This window comes from Tenrec ecaudatus, chromosome 14, assembly GCF_050624435.1.
Source record: "Tenrec ecaudatus isolate mTenEca1 chromosome 14, mTenEca1.hap1, whole genome shotgun sequence".
Lineage (NCBI taxonomy): Eukaryota > Metazoa > Chordata > Mammalia > Afrosoricida > Tenrecidae > Tenrec > Tenrec ecaudatus.
In genome coordinates, this window is record NC_134543.1 from 112763125 (window position 1) to 112785118 (window position 21994).

At 42.6% G+C, this 21994-nt stretch overlaps 1 protein-coding gene across 1 annotated transcript in view; it reads right to left on the reverse strand.

The window, feature by feature from the left end:
- The window catches only part of DMXL2 (Dmx like 2), a 137497-nt gene that overhangs the window by 21879 nt on the left and 93624 nt on the right, over positions 1-21994 (reverse strand). The window contains exons 23-29 of the mRNA XM_075530590.1: positions 20255-20519; positions 17347-18401; positions 16746-16937; positions 14985-15061; positions 13347-13474; positions 9338-9586; positions 4338-4516 (exon numbers count right to left, since the gene is read on the reverse strand). Coding sequence (XP_075386705.1) covers positions 4338-4516; positions 9338-9586; positions 13347-13474; positions 14985-15061; positions 16746-16937; positions 17347-18401; positions 20255-20519 — 2145 coding nt within the window. The remainder of the gene's footprint in view (positions 1-4337; positions 4517-9337; positions 9587-13346; positions 13475-14984; positions 15062-16745; positions 16938-17346; positions 18402-20254; positions 20520-21994) is intronic.

Sequence of the window (21994 nt, forward strand, 5' to 3'; positions counted from 1 at the left end):
GGTGCTCAGAGGGCCTCAAAAGAAGGGCCTGGTCTTGGCTTCTGAGAGAGCAGCCACGGAAAACACTTGTCCTGAGTCGGACTCGTGGCAATGGGTTCTGGTTTGGGGGAAAGTGCTAGAGTGAAGAGACTCTAGCCCTTCTAAAAGCTACAAGCAATTTTTAAATCCACTGCCATCGACTCAGTTCTGATTCACAGCAACTCTATAAGGCAAAATAGGGCTATTCCTTTGAGTTTCTGAGACGATCCATATTTACAGGAGCAGACAGCCTCGTCTTGTTCCTGTAGAGCAGCTGGTGGGTTCAAACCACTGACCTTGGGGTTAGCAGCCCACACCTCTAAGGCTCCTGAAAGTTACATGAGGACACTAAAATACAGAAACCAAAATTCTCCACAAGTACATTTGTAGGTTTTATATAACTTCATTTTTTTTTAAATCCCCACAAGGATGCCTTTTCTTTTCCTTTTTGGGGGGTGGAACTCGATGATTCTGAAGTTCATAGGGGGAAAAATGATGAGAATAGCTGAGAAATCTTTTAAAAAGAAAGACAGTACTTCTGAGGGAATATTCAAAATATATACAAGTAAGAGAGCATGGTCCAGCAATTGCTAAATGGAAAAAGAACATTTTAAAAAGTTGTATAAGAAGTTAATCTATAACAATGATATCACAAATCCAGAAGTGGAAGTAATTATTTTTAATGAATGATACTAGGATGTCCTGTTAGCTATTTGTGGGCACAAAAGATAGCGGAAGTCTGATCTTTATTCTAGTTAAATGGAATATGTAAGTGTTATTTTTAAAAAGAAGTAGAAAGCAGGAGGAGCAGAATAAATTAATAAAAGTAAACATTTATTCTAACTAGGACTGTCACTGCTTACATATAATGTAATAAGTCACGGAGAGTCACACAACAGAAAAGTGGTGAAGGGAGACATCCGTCAGTGGAAGACATGGAAAAAACAATAATAATTTATCAAGGGTTCATGAAGGAGGGAGAGCAGGGGAGGGAGGGGGAAAATGAGGAGCTGATACAAGGGCTCAAGTAGAAAGCAAATGTTTTGAGAATGATGATGGCAACATATGTGCAAATGTGCTTGACACAATGGATGGATGGATGGGTTGTGATGAGAGCTGTATGAGCCCCCAATAAAATGATTTTTTTAAAAGAGTCACAAATAAGTTGATGATATCCTTCATAAGTGAAAGGTCTAGGAAAGACAGGGAAAACATTATAATCCAATAGCTAAATTAGTTAAGAACCTAATAGTCAATTCCTCTATGTGGGAAATCAAATGGCAACAAACTTATTTAAAATGTTGTACCACTAATAGGAAGTAAAAATACCTAATATATCAAACTAACAAAAATGAAAAAGAAATACTGAGGCCGCCACCAGATATGACCTCTCCCCATTCTAAAGAGAGAGAAGCGGGTGTACTGAAAACTAACCTGTCACTACAGTACTTATTAGGGTAGATCCTTTGACCTAGTACTTGTTGATGGCACAATCAAAATATGACAAAGTCTGTCTTAAGTTACATCAGCCTCAGCGCTATTTGTAATAAAGAAAAAGATCTACAGCAAATCCCTGGTAGGCAGATGGCCGCACAAACTGCACATATTGATCAGAGTGGAAATGATGCCTGCCTGGGGACAGTAACCAGCCCACTACTAGTGGGCACCAGAAGCACCTGGCTGGTGTTTCTAACTAGAACTGAGTTCTACTCCATTGCTATGAGCCTTCCAGCCAGAATCCCTCCCGGGACATACACCGATTCTGGGTTTCACACGCCTGTGACCGTGGTCCCGTTGTGGAGGGCACGATCCGCTGACAAACAGGAACGGGGTGAGGAAGAGTTCTGACCTCAGCGGAGGGTGTGACTCTGAGCACACTCTTTGTTGACCGTGAAAGTGGTAGCAACGTTACTTTATTACAAAGCCTTACATAAGGAATTACATGCTGCAGATCAGAGGAGAGAAAAAACGGTTTCCAGAGTGGTGTGTGGATGAGCCTGGCTGAGTAGTAAGAGGCCAAGGCCAAGGCCTACTGGGGGCCAGGTCCCATGTGCATCTATAAGATATGGTCCAGGATGATTACATTTGGGTGAAATTTGATTGCTCCATGTAACTCCTGCCAACCCATCTTTCCCTGCATGGGTCTGGTAAGAAGGGGGGCGGGGGGACACAAGGCTGATAAGATTCATCTGTGAGGCACTGTGAACAGGATCCCCAGAAACCATGCTGCTGTGTATAATATGAAGCGGGGCTGGGATCTCCCCACCGGCAAGAACCAGGAGTGAACTATATCCTCTGGCCCCAGCATCCAGTTTATGCTTGCCTAACCTTCAGGTTTAGGATTGAACTGCACCCACCACTGCGTGAGACATTTCCTCGAACTTCCATGAGTTCTGAGGGGCATGCAGTGATTCACAGAACCCAGACATGAGGACCGGGGGTTGGGGTGGTACGCAGAGCAGACTATAATCGTGAAAGAGTTGAACTGTGGGTTATTTTTTCAATCTCAAACTGCTTGACACTAGCTTGGTATTAATTCTTACAAAATATATGATCACCACAATAACTTCCCATAAAAAGGAACCAGATTCCTCGGGGAAAGGGCAGCATCCAGTTTATAGCAAGAAATGTGCACGATTCGCCTGGCATAATTTGTCATACCAGACGCTAAGTAACTATCGGAGACTAGTGGGATCAGCTCAGAAAAGATTCAGGAATTTAAAAAAACTCTCAATTGGCCTGTGAATCCTTAAGAATAAAAAAAATGCAATGAATTAAAATATATGAAATAGGCTTGAATCCAAGAGATCTAACAACACCAAAAGCAAAACAAAACCCACTAGCCTCCCCCGTGGGATGTTGGAGGGCCCGATGCATCACGGAAACAATGGCACGTTGAAGCAAACAGCCACACATTCACACCGACCTCTCCAGTCAAAGTGTGCACCAGAGCGACCAAACGGTTAATGACAAGAAGGAGCCAGGCAAATACACGAGGAAGACATGTGAAGATGATACTACTGTAATTCTGAAGTCCCAGGTAAACAATAGCTATCGACTGTGTGCTCTTCACCACCTGTAAAATAGTCCTGTCTACTGCCTCCCCGACTCGGTCAGATGCAGACGCTAGAAGGAGTCCTGGTCGGGAGTGAGGTCCACACTGGGTGCCAACCTCAAGGTCAGCACTCGGACGCTCCAGCCGCTCCAAGGGGGAAAGATGAAACCCAGAGAGCAATTCTGCTCTGTCCTACAGGACACTGAACAGTCAAAATCGACCCGACGGCAGTCAGTGTAAAAAGTACACAATTCAGAGGAACGAGATAGAGGAATGCCATCGGCCAGATTCAGTGAAGGATTCTACACTAAGCTTCCAACTCTGAAGGAGGGAGGAAGAAAGGAAGCAAAAAGAAGGAGGAATCTATCAGAGAGACTTAATAATCCATCAGCCAATTTTAATGCATATGTTTCATTCTGGATACGGAGCTGAACAAGCCAACTGTACAAAAATGCTTTAGAGACCATTGGGAACACAGTAACACTGGATACCTGGGTACTTGATGACAGTAAGGGTTTTTGGTGTGTGTGTGTGTGTGTGTGTGTGTGTATGTGTCTATATACACACAATAGCATGATTTGGGCTCTGTTAAAAAAATTTTTAAGTAAGTACTAAAATATTGATGAATAAAATGAGATACAACGAAAACACAGAAATGGAAGGAGGCCTGATAGGTGTGTTTCCCAAGTGGGAGGCACAGCAATGCGACGGCAGGCAGGGAGGGCCCCGTAACGAGACAAGCCTATCGAGCGGGAGGGTCTGATGACAAGCACAGTCCACACAGCAAACATCCTCATATACCCAGCGGGATACCAAGTAGGACTAACAGATCTGCAGTCACCGGGCACGTTCCCATTCCCAGAGCAGCTCTCTCTGCTGTAGTGTAGCACAGGAAATGCCACTAGACCTCGCCATCGCCTGACAGAACCCCCAGTGTCCACCTATCTGTTGTCTCTCATGCTAGGATCAGCCTCCTGATAGACGAGGGAAACACAGACGGTAGGAACAGGGTCAGTAGGAAAGAATAACTCTAAGTATCTGTTGGTGAACGGACTTCTGATTTACACATAGGCCCGCATGATCTCAACTTGTCTCTTCCATCACCAAGTATTTGATCTTCCTGGCACTTATTACGATGAATAGTCCACTTCTAGGCTAAATGTCGAATCTGCGGGGAGTCAATCCAGAGCTACCCCATCCTTTCCTAGATAATATATGCACAAAAGTTAGAGAAGCACTGTGTTCCACTCCTCACATCCCTTACCTTTGCAACAAAATAATCCCACATACTGAGCTCAGGAGGAATGAACTTCTCTTTGTAAGAGGGCCTCTCAGCAGGCACTGGGGGCGGGGTGGCATCTTTCACAGGCCTTCCAGGGACGAGCATGCGCATGTTGAACCGCCTGCGGTGTTTATCCATGTCTTCAGAAGGAACAGGTGGTGCTAAAGAAAGATGAAATAAAGGAAAAATATTAGCACTTATTTTTCATGATGAATTAAAATAAACCTTCTTTTTATCCTAAGCCAGCCATGTTTCAAGGAGCCCTAGCAATGGGTTAGGCATGGAGCTGCTACTGCCAGGTCAGCAGTTCAAACCGACCAGCCACTTCACAGGCAAAAGATGAGGCAGCCACTGCCCAAAAATACTTACAGCCTTTGGAAAACACTCATCAAGGCCAACAAACAGACCTTGAACTATTTATAGGCTTTTCTACTTTTGTCAGTGGATTTCTTTTTGTTGTTGTTGTTATTTTTTTGGGGGGGGGGCAATGGGTTGTTTTGTTGGTCTTGACTTGCTTTGTTGTTTTATTTGGCTTTGCCTGTTTTTTGCGCTTATTAATGTATCTGTATGTCTATCCAGATAAGATAGGCGGGATAAATAATTCAGAGATGAAAAGAATGGGACCAGTGGTTCTGGGGGGGGGGTGGGTACAGGAGAAGGGGAGGTGGGAGAAAGGAAGGGGGTTGGGGGAACCAAGCCAGGTATAAGGGAACAACAAGTGAACTAAAATCAATGGGGAGAAGGGCATAGGACGCCTAGTGGGGCTGAATCAAGGGCAATGTAACAGTCAGGGATTATTAAACCCAAAGGCCAAGCAGGATGGTGGCACAAGAGGACAGTAAAGGGAATCAGAAGGTGCTATAGTTTATTGTGCCAGCCTGGCCGATAAACACAAGTAGGATTAACTGAAGGGCAGAGGGATAAATGGCTTGCTTGTTCTGTGCCTCAGTTTAAAGGGGTACACTACCTGTGGGATGCCTAGCCTGTGGACTGTGTCGCTGTAAGCTGAGGTCCCTTTAAGCCCACACGATTGGAATGTTCTTCTCTGGAGCTGGGGACTAACAGTTGATGACAGTTGGGGACCTGCCCTGCAGTTTGCTGCCTGGGTACATATAGCCCAGCTCTCTCTACAGAAGAAAACTGGTACCTGGCAGCTCTCAAAACTTGAAGGACTGCTAGTATCTCACTGCTTTAAAATTTAACTGTTAATTTCTTGTATTATCTATCTGTATATTATTTAACGGTTTATTTCTTGAATTATATATCTATCCTCATAAATATATTTATATATAATTACTAGCAATCTGGTTTGCCTCTCTAGAGAACCCTGTCCAATACAGAAGGCAAAGAACATTTACAGAGATCTAAATACAGGCATATACATATGTAAATATATTGATGTATAACAAGAGGGGAATAGAAGTATGTACTCATATCTGTATGTTAAGAATTAAGGTTACGGATAAACATTTGGCTTTGACTCAAGTTCTCTCTCAACAGAAGAACACTTTGTTCTAACAATCCAGCATTCTGTGATGCTCACCTTCCCGATACAATAGCAGAAGACAAAATGGGTGCATAAGCAAATGGAGTGAATAAAGCTGATGGTGCCCGGCTATCAAAAGATAATAGCATCTGAGGTCTTAAGGCTTGAAGCTAAACAAGAAGCCATCTAGCTGAGAAGCAACAAAGCCCACATGGAAGAAGCAAACCAGCCTGTGTGATCATGAGGTGTCAATGGGATCAGGTATCAGGCATCTAAGACCCAGAACAAAATCATACCCAACGTGAATGGTGGCGGGGGCTGGGAGGGGCATGAAGTGGAGACCCAATGCCCACCTGTAGACAATTGGACATCCCCTCAGAGAGGAGTCACAGGGAAGAGAAGAGCCAGTCAGGGTGCAGTATAGCACCGATGAAACACAACTTTCCTCTAGTTCTTTGATGCTTCCTTCCCCCTACTATCATGACCTCAATTCTACCTTACAAATTGGATTAGGCCAGAACAAGCACACTGCTACAGATAAGAGCCAGAAAAACAGGGAATCCCGGATAGATAATTCCCTTAGGGCCAACAAGGAGAGTAGAGATACAGGGAGGACTAGGGGAGGGTCAGGGAAGAAAAGGGAGAATCGATGACAAGGATAGCTATAGAACCCCCTCCCAGGGGGACGAACAACGGAAAAGTGGGTGAGGGGCAACAGAGCACGATGTAAGATATGAAAATAATAATCGATAACTTTTCAAGGTTTCATGAAGGAGGGTGGGAAAGGGAGGGAGGGGGAAGAAATAGGTAGCTGATATCAGCGGCTCCAGTGGGAAGAGAATAATTTGAAAATGATGACGGCGGCATATGTGTAAATGTGCTTGACACACTGGAGGAATGCATGGATTGTGATAAGAGATGTAACAGCCCCCGATAAAAGTATTTGATACAAAAAATTAACGTCTAGAAATCCTATCTCTGGTCACTCTGAGTCCAACTGTGGGTCCAGCCATGTTTTAGTCTAGACCAAATTGCTTACATCTGTGCATCCAAACTTTTCTAGTCACTGAGCCAGTTCTCCAGCAGCCATGGCAGAGATGCCAGTGGGGACAGAGCATAAAAAGATCATCTTTCCGTAATGCAGTCTATGTGCCATTTGGAATAAGGATGAAAACACTTTTATTTTATAAATAAATGGCATAATCAATAAGTATTAACGATAATGACGATTTCTAGTTATGTTGCTTAAGGCAGATTTGTGAAATAGGTACCTAAGATATGAAGTGATGTCTTAAAGGGAAAACAAAAACTCAATGGGAAGTGGGAAGGGACAAAAGAAGCAAAGGAGGGTTGGGAAGTAGGAGAAATAAACTAGCCGACTGGAGTCAAAGAGACGAGCAGACATACGCCAGATCCAGCGGGTACGTCTAGGGCAAGCTAGCTCTGAAGATGGGTGCTTCTCCTCTGGGAAAGTACTGAAGCTTCCTGGGAAAGTCCTATGAGGAATCGCACCGACTGAGAAGTCAGAGCGGAATATGGATAAACACGGCGCAGAAGAGCCTGAACTAGTGTGGTGGTGGTGAAAACTGAGAAGGAGGGTTCGACAGGAAGGACCCGCAAAGGAAATTCCAAAACGATTCAGGAACGAATTGAATATGGAGGACCAGAAAACAGATGTCTACCGATTCCCCTCCTAAATGTTCCATCACTGAAAGTAATAACCCCATCTGTACCTCCCTTTCTTTTATTCCCACCTCCAATTCACCAGAAAATATCATTAGCTATACCCTAAAGCAGGGGTATCAAACTGGCGGCCCGTGGGCCACACGTGGCCCCCGAGGTAATTTTTTGTGACCCACGATGCTCTGAAATAAAATGAAAATAGAAAAAACATGTTATGAAGAAAATAGCGCTTAGGGGAGATCAAGGCAATACTGTACACACAGTTCCCTCATTAGATTTTATTTTAGAGCATCAAGGGCCACAAAAAACTACCTTGGGGCCAAATGCGGCCCACGGGCCACCAGTTTGACACCCCTGCCCTAGAGCAGTGGATCTCAACCTTCCTACTGCCACCACCCTTTAATACAGTTCCTCATGCTGTGGTGAACCCCCACCATAAAATTACTTTGTTGCTACTTCATAACTGTAATCTTGCTACTGTTATAAATCATAATGTAAATATGTGATACGCAGGGTGTATTTTTATTGTTACACATGGAACATAATGAAAGCATACTGATTCATCACAAAAACAATATGCAGTTATATATCGTGAAATATTTATTTCTAATGACAAATAAATGAAATGTTGTCTTGAAGCATGGTATAGCATGGGTAACAGTCTTCAGGCCAGGGCCTTGTAGGTGGGTGAATCTGCATGTGGACGGACTCGCCGGGAGACGGAGAGAGGAGCCGTGTCTCAGTTCCTAAGACCATAGGAATTATGTGAAAAGGTCGTTGGACCCCCCAAAGGGGTTGCGACCCACAGGTGGAGAACCGCTGCCTTAAAGTGACGCCCCGGGGACAGAATGGCTAAGTGTGCAGCAGCTAATCTCACAGATGCTGTTCAAAGTCACCGTCACTCCATGGGAGAAAGACGGCGGTCTGCTTCCTCAGAGACCCAGACGTGGAAAGCAGGCTGGCTCTGTCATGTAAAGTCACCAGAAGGCACATCATCTGGAGGGCAATGGGCTTGGGCGTGCATCCTTCATTAAATCCAGAGAATGATCATTTTCCACTCTGTCCACGACCACCAACCTGGTCTAACCCATCACCATCTTTTCTTTTTTGGGGGGGGTTTCCAACTGAGATGAAATGTACAGGACATAAAATTCGCCACGGTCAAGTGGACAACTCAGAGGCACTTGGCACACTCAGAACACTGTGACGGTCCACAACATTCTCATCACCCCCAAAGAGAGCCCTGCGCACACTGAGTAGTAAGTAGTCTCTTCCCACGACCTCCCCCACCACTGTAACCACCAGCCTGCCTCCTGCCTCCAGGGTTGTGTCTGCCATGGGCACACACAATAAAATGGAAAAATTACGGCAAGATAGCTGCGTGAACCTTGCACATGACCATAAACTTAATCTGGAGCCAACTGTTGGCATACTCCTCAAAGAGTTTAAAACTTCATTTAAAGTTTTCTTCTCTAAGAAATAGCCTTTCTCCATGATCTCATTCCTTAACCTTGGCTCTTCACCTATTTATTCTTTTTGTTGTTTCTTTCCGCCTCAAATGTGCTCTGGCTTAACCTCAATGTGTTGTTTCTATAAAATTGGAAGTAACTGAAACAGCATTTTTTCTTTCTTTTTTTTTCACTTTACCTTGATTTTAGTTATTAACTACCTTAACAAATATGAAAACATTTTTTCTAGGAAAATTTCTCATCTTCAAGATGAAAATTCTTAAAACATTTAAAATGCATTTTATTATATTATAAATTACTTATTTTTACATACAAATGGATCACTGATATGACACTCCCCTTACCTGAAATATTCTCCGATTGTCTTCGAGGTTTCACAACAAGTTTCGCACCCCCTCCAAAAACGGCAGCCCACATTCGATTATTCAGTGGGTGAGCGGCAAGCCGGAACAGCTCATTGGGGGAATTGGTGGCCAGAGCATGTATCAGCAAACTGAGGTAGACAGCCACCACAGCTTCACACAGCAAAATGTTCAATTTGGGCTGGTCTTCGTCTTGGGCTGAGCTCAGAAGATTAATAAGTGAGCTCACACCTGTAAAGATATATAATCCCATGTGAAGTATATCAGCATAAAGCACTGAACGGTTAAAAACAGAATTAAATTTACACAAACTGTGCCCATCTATAACACACAAAGTATCTATTTCCATGATTTAAGAAATAAAATAGTGATAGTTATGGCTGATAGCCTGCAGAGTAAAACAAGACTCCATCAGCCTACACTGATATTACACATGAATAGATAGATGAATGAATGAAGACAGGAGAAGGCTGAGCTCCTCCTTACAGCACAATTTCAACTAAGACTTAGAAGAAATGACAGAAATAGAAAGTACCACCACTCTCAAAAGTATTAATGAAAGGATGATGGAAAAATAATCCCACAGCTATATTTGATTCAAGAATCATCAATGAATGCTGAAATTATTGCTAAAATCTCCATTCAGAATTGCACTGCAGTTATATAAGAGTATGCCTCTTTCTATAATATCCATTCTGAAATATTTAGCAATAAAAGGGGTATCATGTCCGTAACTCACATATATATATATATATATATATATATATATATATATATATATATTTACATTTTATTAGGGGCTCATACAACTCTTATCACAATCCATACATATACATACATCAGTTGTATAAAGCACATCCGTACATTCTTTTCCCTAATCATTTTCAAAGCATTTGCTCTCCACTTAAGCCCTTTGCATCAGGTCCTCTTTTTTTTTCACTTTTATATATTTCAGAAAAATTACATATATACTTATGGATATATAGATATTTATGGAAAAATAGACCCAAAACACAATGGAATTTCCACACATTTTTGAAGTACCTTCATACACACATGAGGAGATATAAAAAAAAACCAACCAGAATTATTTTTTCCAAAGCTGTGTATTTAAGTTTTCTTTTTTTTTTTTTTAACAATTTATTGGGGCTCATACAATTCTTTTCACAGTTCACACATATACATACATCAATTGTATAAAGCACATCTGTACAGTCTTTGCCCTAATCATTTTTTTCTCTTTTCTTCTTTTACATTTTATTAGGGACTCATACAACTCTTACCACAATCCATACATATATATACATCAATTGTATAAAGCACATCCATACATTCCCTGCCCCAATCATTCTCAAGGCATTTGCTCTCCACTTAAGCCCCTTGCATCAGGTCCTCTTTTTTTTTTCCCCCTCCCTCCCCATTCCCCCCTCCCTCATATGCCCTTGGTAATTTATACATCGTTGTTTTGTCATATCTTGCCCTATCCGGAGTCTCCCTTCCCCCCTTCTCTGCTGTCCCTCTCCCAGGGAAGAGGTCACATGTGGATCCTTGTAATCAGTTCCCCCTTTCCAATCCACTCACCCTCCACTCTCCCAGCATCGTCCCTCACACCCTTGGTCCTGAAGGTATCATCCACCCTGGATTCCCTGTACCTCCAACCCTCATATGCACCAGTGTACAGCCTCTGTCCTATCCAGCCCTGCAAGGTAGAATTCAGATCATGGTAGTTGGGGGGAGGAAGCATCCAGGATCTGGGGGAAAGCTGTGTTCTTCATCGATACTACCTCACACCCTAATTAACCCATCTCCTCTCCTAAACCCCTCTATGAGGGGATCTCCATTGGCCGACACTTGGGCCTTGGGTCTCCACTCTGCACTTCCCCCTTCATTTAATATGATATATATATACATATATACACATACATATATATATACACATATATACACATACATACACACACTTATATCTTTTTTTTTTTGCATGATGCCTTATACCTGGTCCCTTGGGCACCTCGTGATCGCACTGGCCGGTGTGCTTCTTCCATGTGGGCTTATTTGCTTCTGAGCTAGATGGCCGCTTGTTCACCTTCAAGCCTTTAAGACCCCAGACACTATCTCTTTTGATAGCCGGGCACCATCAGCTTTCTTCACCACATTTGCTTATGCACCCATTTGTCTTCAGCGATCCTATCATGGAGGTGTGCAGTCAATGATATGATTTTTTGTTCTTTGATGCCTGGTATTAAATTTTTCTTTATAAAATAACCTTATCACTTTCAAAGTACTCTCCATTATAATTAATACTTGTCAAATCTGCTATTCTATTCTTGGAAACATTTTTCAAACTCATCTGTTTGGCTGGCTGGTAGCGCCTCCTCAGTTTGTTTGTTTTTTTCTTCACCTCTTCTATGTCCTCAAATCGCTGTCCTTTCATGTCCCTCTCATGTGCGGAAACAAAAAGAAGTCGCACATAGCAAGGTCGGGTGAGTAAGGCGTGTAGCGTGAGAGAGATGCTGTTTTTTGCCAAAAACCAGCACACCGAGATGGCTGTGTGAGCAGATGCACTGTTGTGGTGGCAAAAGTGGTCCCCCGTCTGCCACAAATGAGACGTTTTCCTGTCACACACTGCTAGGCAATCTTTTCAGAACCTCTCAATAGAAAGCTTGATGAACAGGCTGACCTGGTGGAATGAACTTCAAATGCACTACGAGTCGACATTTTCATTCATTCGGGAAGTTGATGGATGTCCAGAACAAGGTTTGTCATCAAACGACATTTCACCTTATTTTTTGGAAATGAGAAAACTACTCATACACTTGAGTTTTCTCCACAGTGCTGTCCTTGTAAGCTGTGTTCAACATCACAACAATTTCTGGGGGCATTCTGCCCGAGCAGGAAACAAAATTTCACAGCTGTACACTGTTCTCTTAAATTGGCCACCACAAAAAAAAAAAAAAAAAACGAATTTCAGGCAAAACTTCTCATATGAAAAAAAAAAAACAAACCACTGTAACCAGAGAGAACCTTCCCAGGTGATGCCACTGGGTGCCCTGACTCAGCAAATTGCTGGATGCTTGCTTAGTGGGGGAAATGAGTACTACAAAAGCTCCGCTCTGCCCAGCGCAATTCTGGTTTTTGGGGGGACCCCATCATACACAAAAACACTGTGTGCACCTCACACACACTTGAAGTGAGTAAGAGAGAATGGATTAAAGCTTGTGTGGTGAAAAGTTAGCATTTAGGGAATCGGGTGAAGACTATACAAAAATTACTGTAGTGTTTTTGCATCTTCTAAGTCTAAAGTCATTTAAAAATAAAAAGTTAAAACAAGCACACTATATCTCTAGGAACCTATGCACAAATCAATCTGAATAGACTTTGAGCTTGCCACTACTTTCCACGGACACTCTTTGGAAGCTGTCGTTCATGTTCAAACTTCTAGCGCAGCCTTGTTAAGGAACCGCAGGAAGAATTCACTGACATGGCAGTAGGCAAAGGTACTGAGGAGCACAGGAGGGTGGAAATCATGTGGAGAACGAGACAGAAGAAGAAGAACCAGAGAAGAAAAGGGTTGGCAGTCAGCAGGGTATAAGTGCCATAGAACAATCCCTCCTAGCCTGCAACATGGATTTGCACTTGTGGAATGATATTCTCTAATAAATCCGTGAAAGTATGTAGGTAGCCTATCTAAGACTGAGTCAGACTGTCTAGGAATAGGGAAGATGATGTGCTTGCCCTGTGAAGGATGGGGGGCACCTTACCATTTTATGCTGGTCAACACATAGTTTTTAAATCCTTAACTTTCTGAAGCTTCAGACAACATTATTATACTTAAGAATTCCTAATCCATAGAAGAAATCACCCAAAGCAAGCAAAGGCACAATCATCTGTCACTAATTCCTTAAAGAACAACAATCAATAACTAAGTTAGTAGCTTTTTAAAAAAAAATTGACGGTTAAAGAGTCACCACACAAAGACTTAAGTTCTCACCAGGCCACTGAGCAGGAGATGAATTCGGTGTTGCATGTTCTTCGATGCTTTCTGTCCGTAATCGTCGGCGATCACTCAAAAGAAGTCCTTGATAGGCCATGCCTGTAAACTGATTTCCTTCCGCTTGACTGCCAAAACAAGATGTTCGGTTATTTGCTGTCCTAACAGAAGTAAGAAGTTATTACATTTATGTCAGATGATTATAATAAAAACAAGGTCCTTAAAAGTAAATTCGCTCTTCCGGTAAGTATTTATTTTATAAAGTTCTTAAAGCAGGTTACAAATGTTGATTGGTGGTTCTAATAAACCAAATGCCAACTTGATAAAAAAAATTTTTTTTATTTATTTATGTTGGGAAGATGATGTTTAGACTTTTGAAGTCTATGCCAAGGGCCTACTACTTAAATAATTTTTGTCATTTTCTATATGCACCCATAATTTATCATGTATTAAGAAGAGTAGTAAAGAGATTACTATTAGTTAGGAGAATGTAGTAAACAGCAAATTTCAGAGTATGATTTTTTTGCATTTCTTACCTGTGAAGTTGTATAATACTGAATTAAAATCTAACCTGTCCCTGGAGGACTATTTTTAGAAGTAGCTAATCCTAAAGCCAAATGCCTCTACAAATTTGCTTCCCTCTTCATAAGAGCTACTTGCGTGGAGCCAGGTAAAACCCAAAAGCAGAAAGGGCAGCTAACGCACTGAGAGTCAATCATAGACTAGGTGAATTACACATTTCTTAAAAATTCTCAATTGGTACCATTTTAGCCAGTGACTGATATCAAACATCAAGGTCTCTTGGATTATAAAGCTGATCACAGTCATCTGAATGAACTTTATTTAGATTTCTGAATCTTTGACGTCATTTAGACATGGGCTGAGTGTGTGAAAATCAGAGCAGAGACTGTTTTCAGAAAATAATTCCTCCTGGAATATAGCAAATGTTCCCATACAAGACTGCTACATTTACGCCCCTCCCCAATTCTAGGTTTCATGTGGAACTATTTATGTTATACACTACTCACTATATACTTATATCCCACACTATTCATTTAAAGATGAATCATCTCTCCAAGTGATCAATTTCCTAACACTCACTCTGCATTGATCATGAAGATGAGAAGCTTACAAGGATTAAGGCAATTTTCCATTCTGAAAAATTCAAGTCATTACTTTGGATTGATATCATTTCCAAAGACATTTACATCACATATAAGTATGTAAATAAAATAGATTTCAATCATTTAATTTTAGGAATATACTTGTTCTTTTTTTAAAAGTATTTCCTCTTTCAACTGAAAACCAGGAAAATTAAACAGAAGTTAGCTCGAGGCTGAAAGAATTAATTTCTAAGGGGAAAAAATTAGAAATTTTCCTCTCATAAATAATTTTGACAGAAAAAAAGGTATTCATGATGCCAATTTCCCTTTCCTGTGCATCATTTTCCATTTTCTGTATTTCCTGATGTTACTAGGCAGCAACTAAAGTAAACCAATAATCATTTTATTTCTGGTTCTTACTAAAGGAGACACGGCGGTCATTTGGGGACGCTCCAGTCCCTAGCTATTGGGCTGGGGCAGTTTCTTGGGCTTGCTGTGCTCGCCCTGTGTGGGGTGTTGGTCTTGGTGCTGTTACCTGTAGCTGTGACTGTCGCAGAGAGCTTGGTAAATCGACGCAGAGAGGGACGCTGCGAGTGAATGAAGCGTGTGCACCTGAAACCAAAGCAGCCAGCGTTACGCTCCTGCGCGACGGGAATGCTTCACAAACTAAACATACGCGGGAAACGGTCAGGGCCACCAGTGGCACAGGCTCTTAGACGAGTCCACAAGCTGCTTTCCAACCTTCCAAATTACGCCCACCCATCTTTAGAGACACTCCTGCAAAAGAGGCCAACTCAGAGACAGCTCGGTTAAATACTGCACTTACTGTGAGCCTGGGATTGAGCAGGCCCAGAGCAAAGGGTCGGAATTCATAGTGTGGAGATTTGTCCTCACCTACTAAGGATGCGCTTACTCAGCATCAGAGCCAAAGGAAGCAGAGCAGTCCAGAGCTTTTACACAAGCCTGTCTTAGGAAAGACGGGCCTCTTGATAAAGGAAAGACGGGAGCTTATCGATCGGAACGAATTAAGCCAGTTTAGTAACTATATCAATCACGGGGCACGGTCTTAGAATCTTAAATTTGGGAAATTATTAAGTTATCAGTATAAAATAAAAATATATCCTAAAATACGACATTGAATCAACATATGAAATCTTAAAATACAAAGGGACCTTAGAAGCAGTTTCATATTCTTTGAAAGCCTTATGCAAATTTTGGTAGGTACTGGAAAAGCTCACTTACAATTCCTATGCATTTCATGCCTTTTCTACACAGCGCAGACACCTGACAAATAATCGAGTATGCTCTGCCAAAATACTAACATGAATTAATTCACACTGTGGTCTCCAAGAGATTGATGGAATCACTAAGTCTTGGGTCCTTCAGAATAACAGAGACTGAAGGTGCTTTTCACCCAAGAGAAATTAAAACTAAAGATGCTAAGGGGCTTGAAATGACACCAACAACTGGAAATGGAGAGAGTCAAGCACAAAGCAGCTCAGGTAATCGCAGTGCAAGTCTGAACAACTCCCCAGCCCCACCCAGATCCCTGGTGTTTATAGGAAAGCATCGGATGTTCCGTTCGCAGAGCGGGGCATGAGGCTGAATTTTGGTAACAGCTCTGTCAGAACTCGGGTTGCTCCTAATGATTGCATACAAAAAGTCAACCCCAAACAGCTCGCTGCCATCGAGTCGACTCCAGCTCAGCCGGACCTACACACAGGACAGGGCAGAGCTGTGCTAGAGTCTTTACAGGAGCATATCGTCACATCGTTTCCCATGGGACAGCTGGGGGTTCAAACAGCTGACCTCTGGGTTCCCAGTGGAACAGTGACCCACGATGCCAGCAGGGCCCCTAGCTATTGCACCGTGCCCAGTGTATGTAATCCTCAAGGAAACAGAACCAGAGACTTGCTCTGGGCCCACCTCAGGCCACTCAAGTAGCCTAACTTATATCCTCACACTACTTAGCAAGGCAATAACCAGTCATGTCTATCTCCAACGCAATGGCTCATTGCAAGAGAATGGATCTAAAGAAATGCTGTGGCAAGGAAACTGCCCGGAAAACTAATTTTATTGTCAAAAGGGATTTACGTGTCTTAAAGGAAGGCAGTAACGTTTCCAGGGGTAAGAAGAAGGCTGGCTTTTACATTTGGTTTATTGGACAAATCCTCCTGACCTAACTGAGAGTGAGAAGCTAGCCCCCGAGAGCATCTAAAATGCTTTCTCTGCGATCGAGTATAACACAGCTACCTCCTGGGTGGGCAACATCAAGGGGTCATAAGTTTGGTGTCACCTTCGCGTCTTCGACATGGGGCTGTGGCGGCGTCTTCATCTGAACAATGGTGTGCAGTATATCGTGGATGTGATTATTTAAGTACAATACGGGATTGGCTATGACTGTCTTCGTGGAAGCGATGCTTGCTGACAGCAGAGGCAGGGTCGTGGGCAATGGTAGTGGAGACTGGAGCTGCTTCACAGTAGTTTCCTGTGGATGGCAGTGGATTTGTTTGATTTTTTTTTTATTAACCAAAACAGTTAAAATAGAGAAGAAAAAAATCATTCACAGCTACCTGATAAGATCCTGGTGATAGACATTTGAATACAACAAACATATTCGTTTATTTATTTGCTCCACAAAATTCCCTGAGCATTCGGCACATACTAGGCACTAGGCTGGATGAAAATATAAACATACCAAGATGGCTAATGACACGGCTGAACTCTCAACCATTTAAACCTGCTGCAAATCGCCAAGCTTCGGTCTAAAAAGATTAAGGGGGAGTGCAAATGTCTGCCTCCCACGGAACAAATCTGCAGCTTCGTGGGTGTTAACTGCAAGAGCGACTGGAATGATTAACAACACCCGGGACTGAAAAGAAAAGTGATGCTCGTACCTGCTGGGACTCTTGTAGCAAAAACTTGAGCTCCATCCTGACCGAGGCCAGCCCCCCGCCCTGGGCCCCGTGGAGGCTGCAGTAACTCAGAAACACCCGCAGGAGATCTTGGTTCTTCTGCAGCCACAGCTTCCGCCGCTCTGCATGCTCCCGTTTGGCCCGCAGTCTTCGCCTCTCGATCTGGTGACGCTCGTAAGAGCCGATATCGGGTTTGTCTACCACTTCTTCCTGATCCATGAGATCACCCTCTTCCCTGGAATATGCTCCACCTGCATATTCCTTCAGAACCGATTCGTGGTTGCATATCTCGTGCAAGGCGGCAATTTCCTTTTCAAGCCAGTTATAGAGTTGAAATCGGAGTTTCCCTCCGTCTACTTCATAGCCTGTCGCCAGTGTTCTTAGCTCAGTCATGAGGATCTTTAAACAGGCTCTGAATTTCAGCTGTTCCGCAATCACGTCGACCTCAGTATCACATTCAGGGGAAGCCTCCTGGGTGTGCGGCTCTGGGGTTTTCTTATCTTCTTGTCGGTCTCTTTCCCCGCCATCCATCCTTGTCATCATTAACCCAACGCCATCTTCTTCCTCTTCCTCTTCCTCACTATCATGCTCCTCCCCCCAGTCCAGGCTAAGAGGCTCCTCCGCAACTGTGACTATGGGCTGACTCCAGTCAATCTGGGACGAAGCTGCATTTGACCCAGCAGGGCTGCCTTCTCTCCGAACGTGCGAGTCTGAAGGGGCACCCCCCGTCTTTTCAGAAAGGAACTCAGGCTGGTCCTTCTTTACCGATGGGGCTGATGTTCTGGTGACTTTGGGGATTTTAGAGAGCACTTCCAAGGCTAAAACTGGGCATCCGACTTTAAAGTGAGCGTTTGCGGTGGTAAAGAACAATTTCCTTTCTATGAGGTTAATTTTATCCACAAAGCTTGTCTCAGTTTTGAGCCCTACGGTTGCCAAAGCTCCTTCAGGGGAGGCGAGGTTTCTTCGAATGACCAATGGATGAGTTCGAAGGTAGTTGTAAAAGCTGAACACCGTCGGGTTACACGATTTGATGATAACTATAGAAAGCAAAGATACAATCATAAGGCGTTGTGTTAATCTGTACTTATACTATAGTAGAATGTCAGCAGTTTTTTTCCTTCAAATATAAGGACACTTAAATATTAAGCCCAGGACAGGTTAAACTATGGTGCACGCACACGATGTAGAACCATGCTGCTAAAACAAAGAATCCCTTACTCACTGCTACGGGGGGTAAGCACTCCACTGCTAAGTGAAGGGCCAGCAGTGTGAAACCACCGGCCACTCTGTAAACAAAGGCTTGGCACCTGCTTCTATAAAGGTTTGCAGCCCCTGACACCCTATGGGGCAGATCTTCTCTGTGCTGTAGGGTCCCTGTGCACTGACGTTAAGTCAATGGCAGCAGGGTTTTATGGACCGATGTACAGAGTATACTAGAAAGTAAAAGAAGGGACAGAAAAGTCGATGCATTACACTACCTTTGACTAAGTAAGAGAAGAGGAACAAGAGACATATTGCATATCATCCTCAAGCGGAAGGAAGAAACAAATAAACTTTTAAGTTAGAGTCCCCTAGATTTCCTGATGAATGGGAAGAGATGGGGAGAAAGGGGGAAGGGAGAGCTGACAGGAATCATGACTGTACAGCCCCACTCAAGGGGAACAGCATCAGAATTTTAGGTGGAAGGATTCACTGGATGGTGTAAGTTATGGCAAATATAGAAATAATAATAATACATAACTTAGTCATGGATCAGGGGGGCGGGAGGGTGGGAGAGGGAGGGGAGAAAGGGGAGCTGATATCAAGGAGTTCAAGAAAAATAAAATGGATTGTAAATGATGATGGCAACAATTGTACAACTATGCCTGATCTAATGGAACTATGATTATAACAACATCTGTAAAAGCTCCCAATAAAATGTTGAAAAAGTAGTAATAATAATAATATGGGATCATCAAATGAGCTTTACAAGTCAAAAAAAGAAAAGAGAGAGGGAAGCAGATAAGAGAGGGATAGGGAACGATACTAGATTTCTCTGAAACTACCGTGGTTTAATATATGTAACCGTTCTTCTAACGACTACTAGAAATAACTTTTTCTTCTTCAGTTTTAGTTACCACAAACAATGCTGATAAATATTCTTCCAATACTTAAAAACAAAACCAAGAACCCCTCAATTCCCTGGGATCACTAAGAGTAAGACAATGTACCACACAGGAATAAAGTTTTTCAGACTTAACTGTGCATAACTACCAATTCCGACTTCTGAAAGAGTTCGGTGTACGACTGTCAGGAGACTGAACTGTCCTGGGACCGACCACCCCCGAGAAAGAAGAGCAGGAAGTGGAGCACGTCCTTTGGACCTGCAGTCCCTGCACTGAGGAACTCCTAGACGCAAGGGGGGGTCGCTGTGAAGACACGGGTGCACAGCGGCTGAGGGGCTACAAGGACCTTTCCCCCAAGCTGACAGGAAAAGCATTGCCTCTGAGCCGGGACTGTGACTCTGCAACCCTAGGAGAGAACACTTTCTTTTACAGTCACTGGCTTGGGCTGTTTCTGTTAACAGCAGCAAACAGGTGAGTACAGCAGTGACTGGAAAAAGCTGGACCACATGGCAAACGACCTGCAGTTTCATCTATATGAATGCAGAGTCGCACAATAATCTTACATACTTCGATATCTGGGAGTGAATGTGCGAAGTCTTCTTAGAACTGCTCAAATTAGAGCACCGTAATAGATTCAATTACTAATTGTGACAGATTCGTTAGTCGCACATAGAAATTTGATAATTTTTCTAAATTGAAAAGTAAACCGGTAATTTTACAGCCTAAGTGAATATTGGTTCAGAAGCTATCTTCCTTAAAGATTAGAGAAACTCTCATTATTTTACCTTGCTGTTCATCCTCTTCCTTCGGAGTCTGTTCCAGTAATGTGTCCAAAGCCCGGGTGTAGCCTTTCATGATCCAGTAGGCAAGACTGCGCAGGAAAGGGTCAGGATGTAACTTTTTGCAGTTGAATCCTGAGCCATCCTTCTGGCAGCCCAAAATCTTCTGGTTTAAGATGGAGATGTAAGTGGATGAAGTCTCGAATTCAGATTCATATAGGCGGGCGATAACCATGGCTAGCTGAATATCTTCCATTTTTTCAAGGCATACCTGTACATTTACACGTAGAGAAATACTTATCTCAATGATTCTGATTCAGAGAGGAGATGAACTACCCCACTGATATCCTGAAATTATCGACCATTCTAGACCGTATATACTCATGTATCAGTGGAGTTTTTCGGCACATTTTTTTATATTGTGAAATATTTCTGATGACACATAAATGAAATGTTGTCTGGAAGCATGGGTCACAGTCTTCATGCCGGGTACTCGTATGTGGGCGTGTCTGCTGAGGGCGGACCCACCTGGAGATGGATAGAGGAGCGGTGTCTCAGTTCCTAAGATCATCGGAAATAGGTGTTTTCCGATGGTCTTAGGCCACCCCTGTGAAAGGGGTCACAACCCACAGGATGAGAATCACTGGCTTAGAGGCTACATGTTGGGCTGCTAACCGGTTGCAAGGTTAGCAGTTCAAAACTACCAGCCATCAACACATTTTTAATGCAGTTTTTGTGGTGCCTCAGTTGATATTTGGATCAGCTTATACTCCAGTACATACAGTATATCTTCATGTGAAAGGAAGGGGCCCAGGGGTTGAGACAATGAACAGTAATTACATGATTGATATGAGATTAAGAAATAGCAACAATAAGAAACAGAAACTACCAACATAAAATAAACATAAAACAAAATATACCAAAATCATCATGAACTCATGTCAATTTCAAAATCTTAGTCTTATTATTTGTCATTTACGACACTAGATCTCTTAGGTCAGTTCTCCTAAATTTCCAAATTTATTTTCATATCAAGATAATAATTAATCTTTGAACAGGTCCTTCCATTTACATAGTGAATGAATACGCAACTTAAGAAAATCCCTACTCTCTGGGAGCGTATAGTTTAACATAACGTCATGGAATTAGAGGTCATTCAGACAACATGACGGTTTCCAAGCAACCCCTAGGTCTCTTCTGTGCTTGACTATCATCTAGGCTAAACTCCCCATTTTAAAGTTAACCTGTTGTTTTAACAATCACATGATGAGATAATTTCAAACACTGCACTATAAATTTAAGGTGCTTCCACTTTATTGAATACATCCCATTTCTTATATTGTGTATTTTTTTCTAGTCCTCTCGTTCACCTACCTGGATTGTCTTTAATGAGATTAGGGATGCTAAGAAGACATAATAAATAAGCGGACACATCTGTAGTTACTCCCATAACCAGCTGCAAGAGTTTTACCTCCTGACATTCACTTTTCATTTCTCATTAGCTAGGACCACTAGCTTACAAAGCAGTGCCAACGGCAATCTCAGGTCTTTCATCTAAGAGCATTTATTTCATTTTGAAGAGGAAGTAGCGAATGCCTTTCTGCAGAGGCTAAGGAGGTTATGGCCTAGGTAGTTCAACCGTTCAGAATCCCACGATGAACAAGACAACATTTGGAAAACATTCTTGGCCTTTGCTTATACATTTGACCTTGAGAAGCAATATGCCCTACATAAATTGTTTCACTT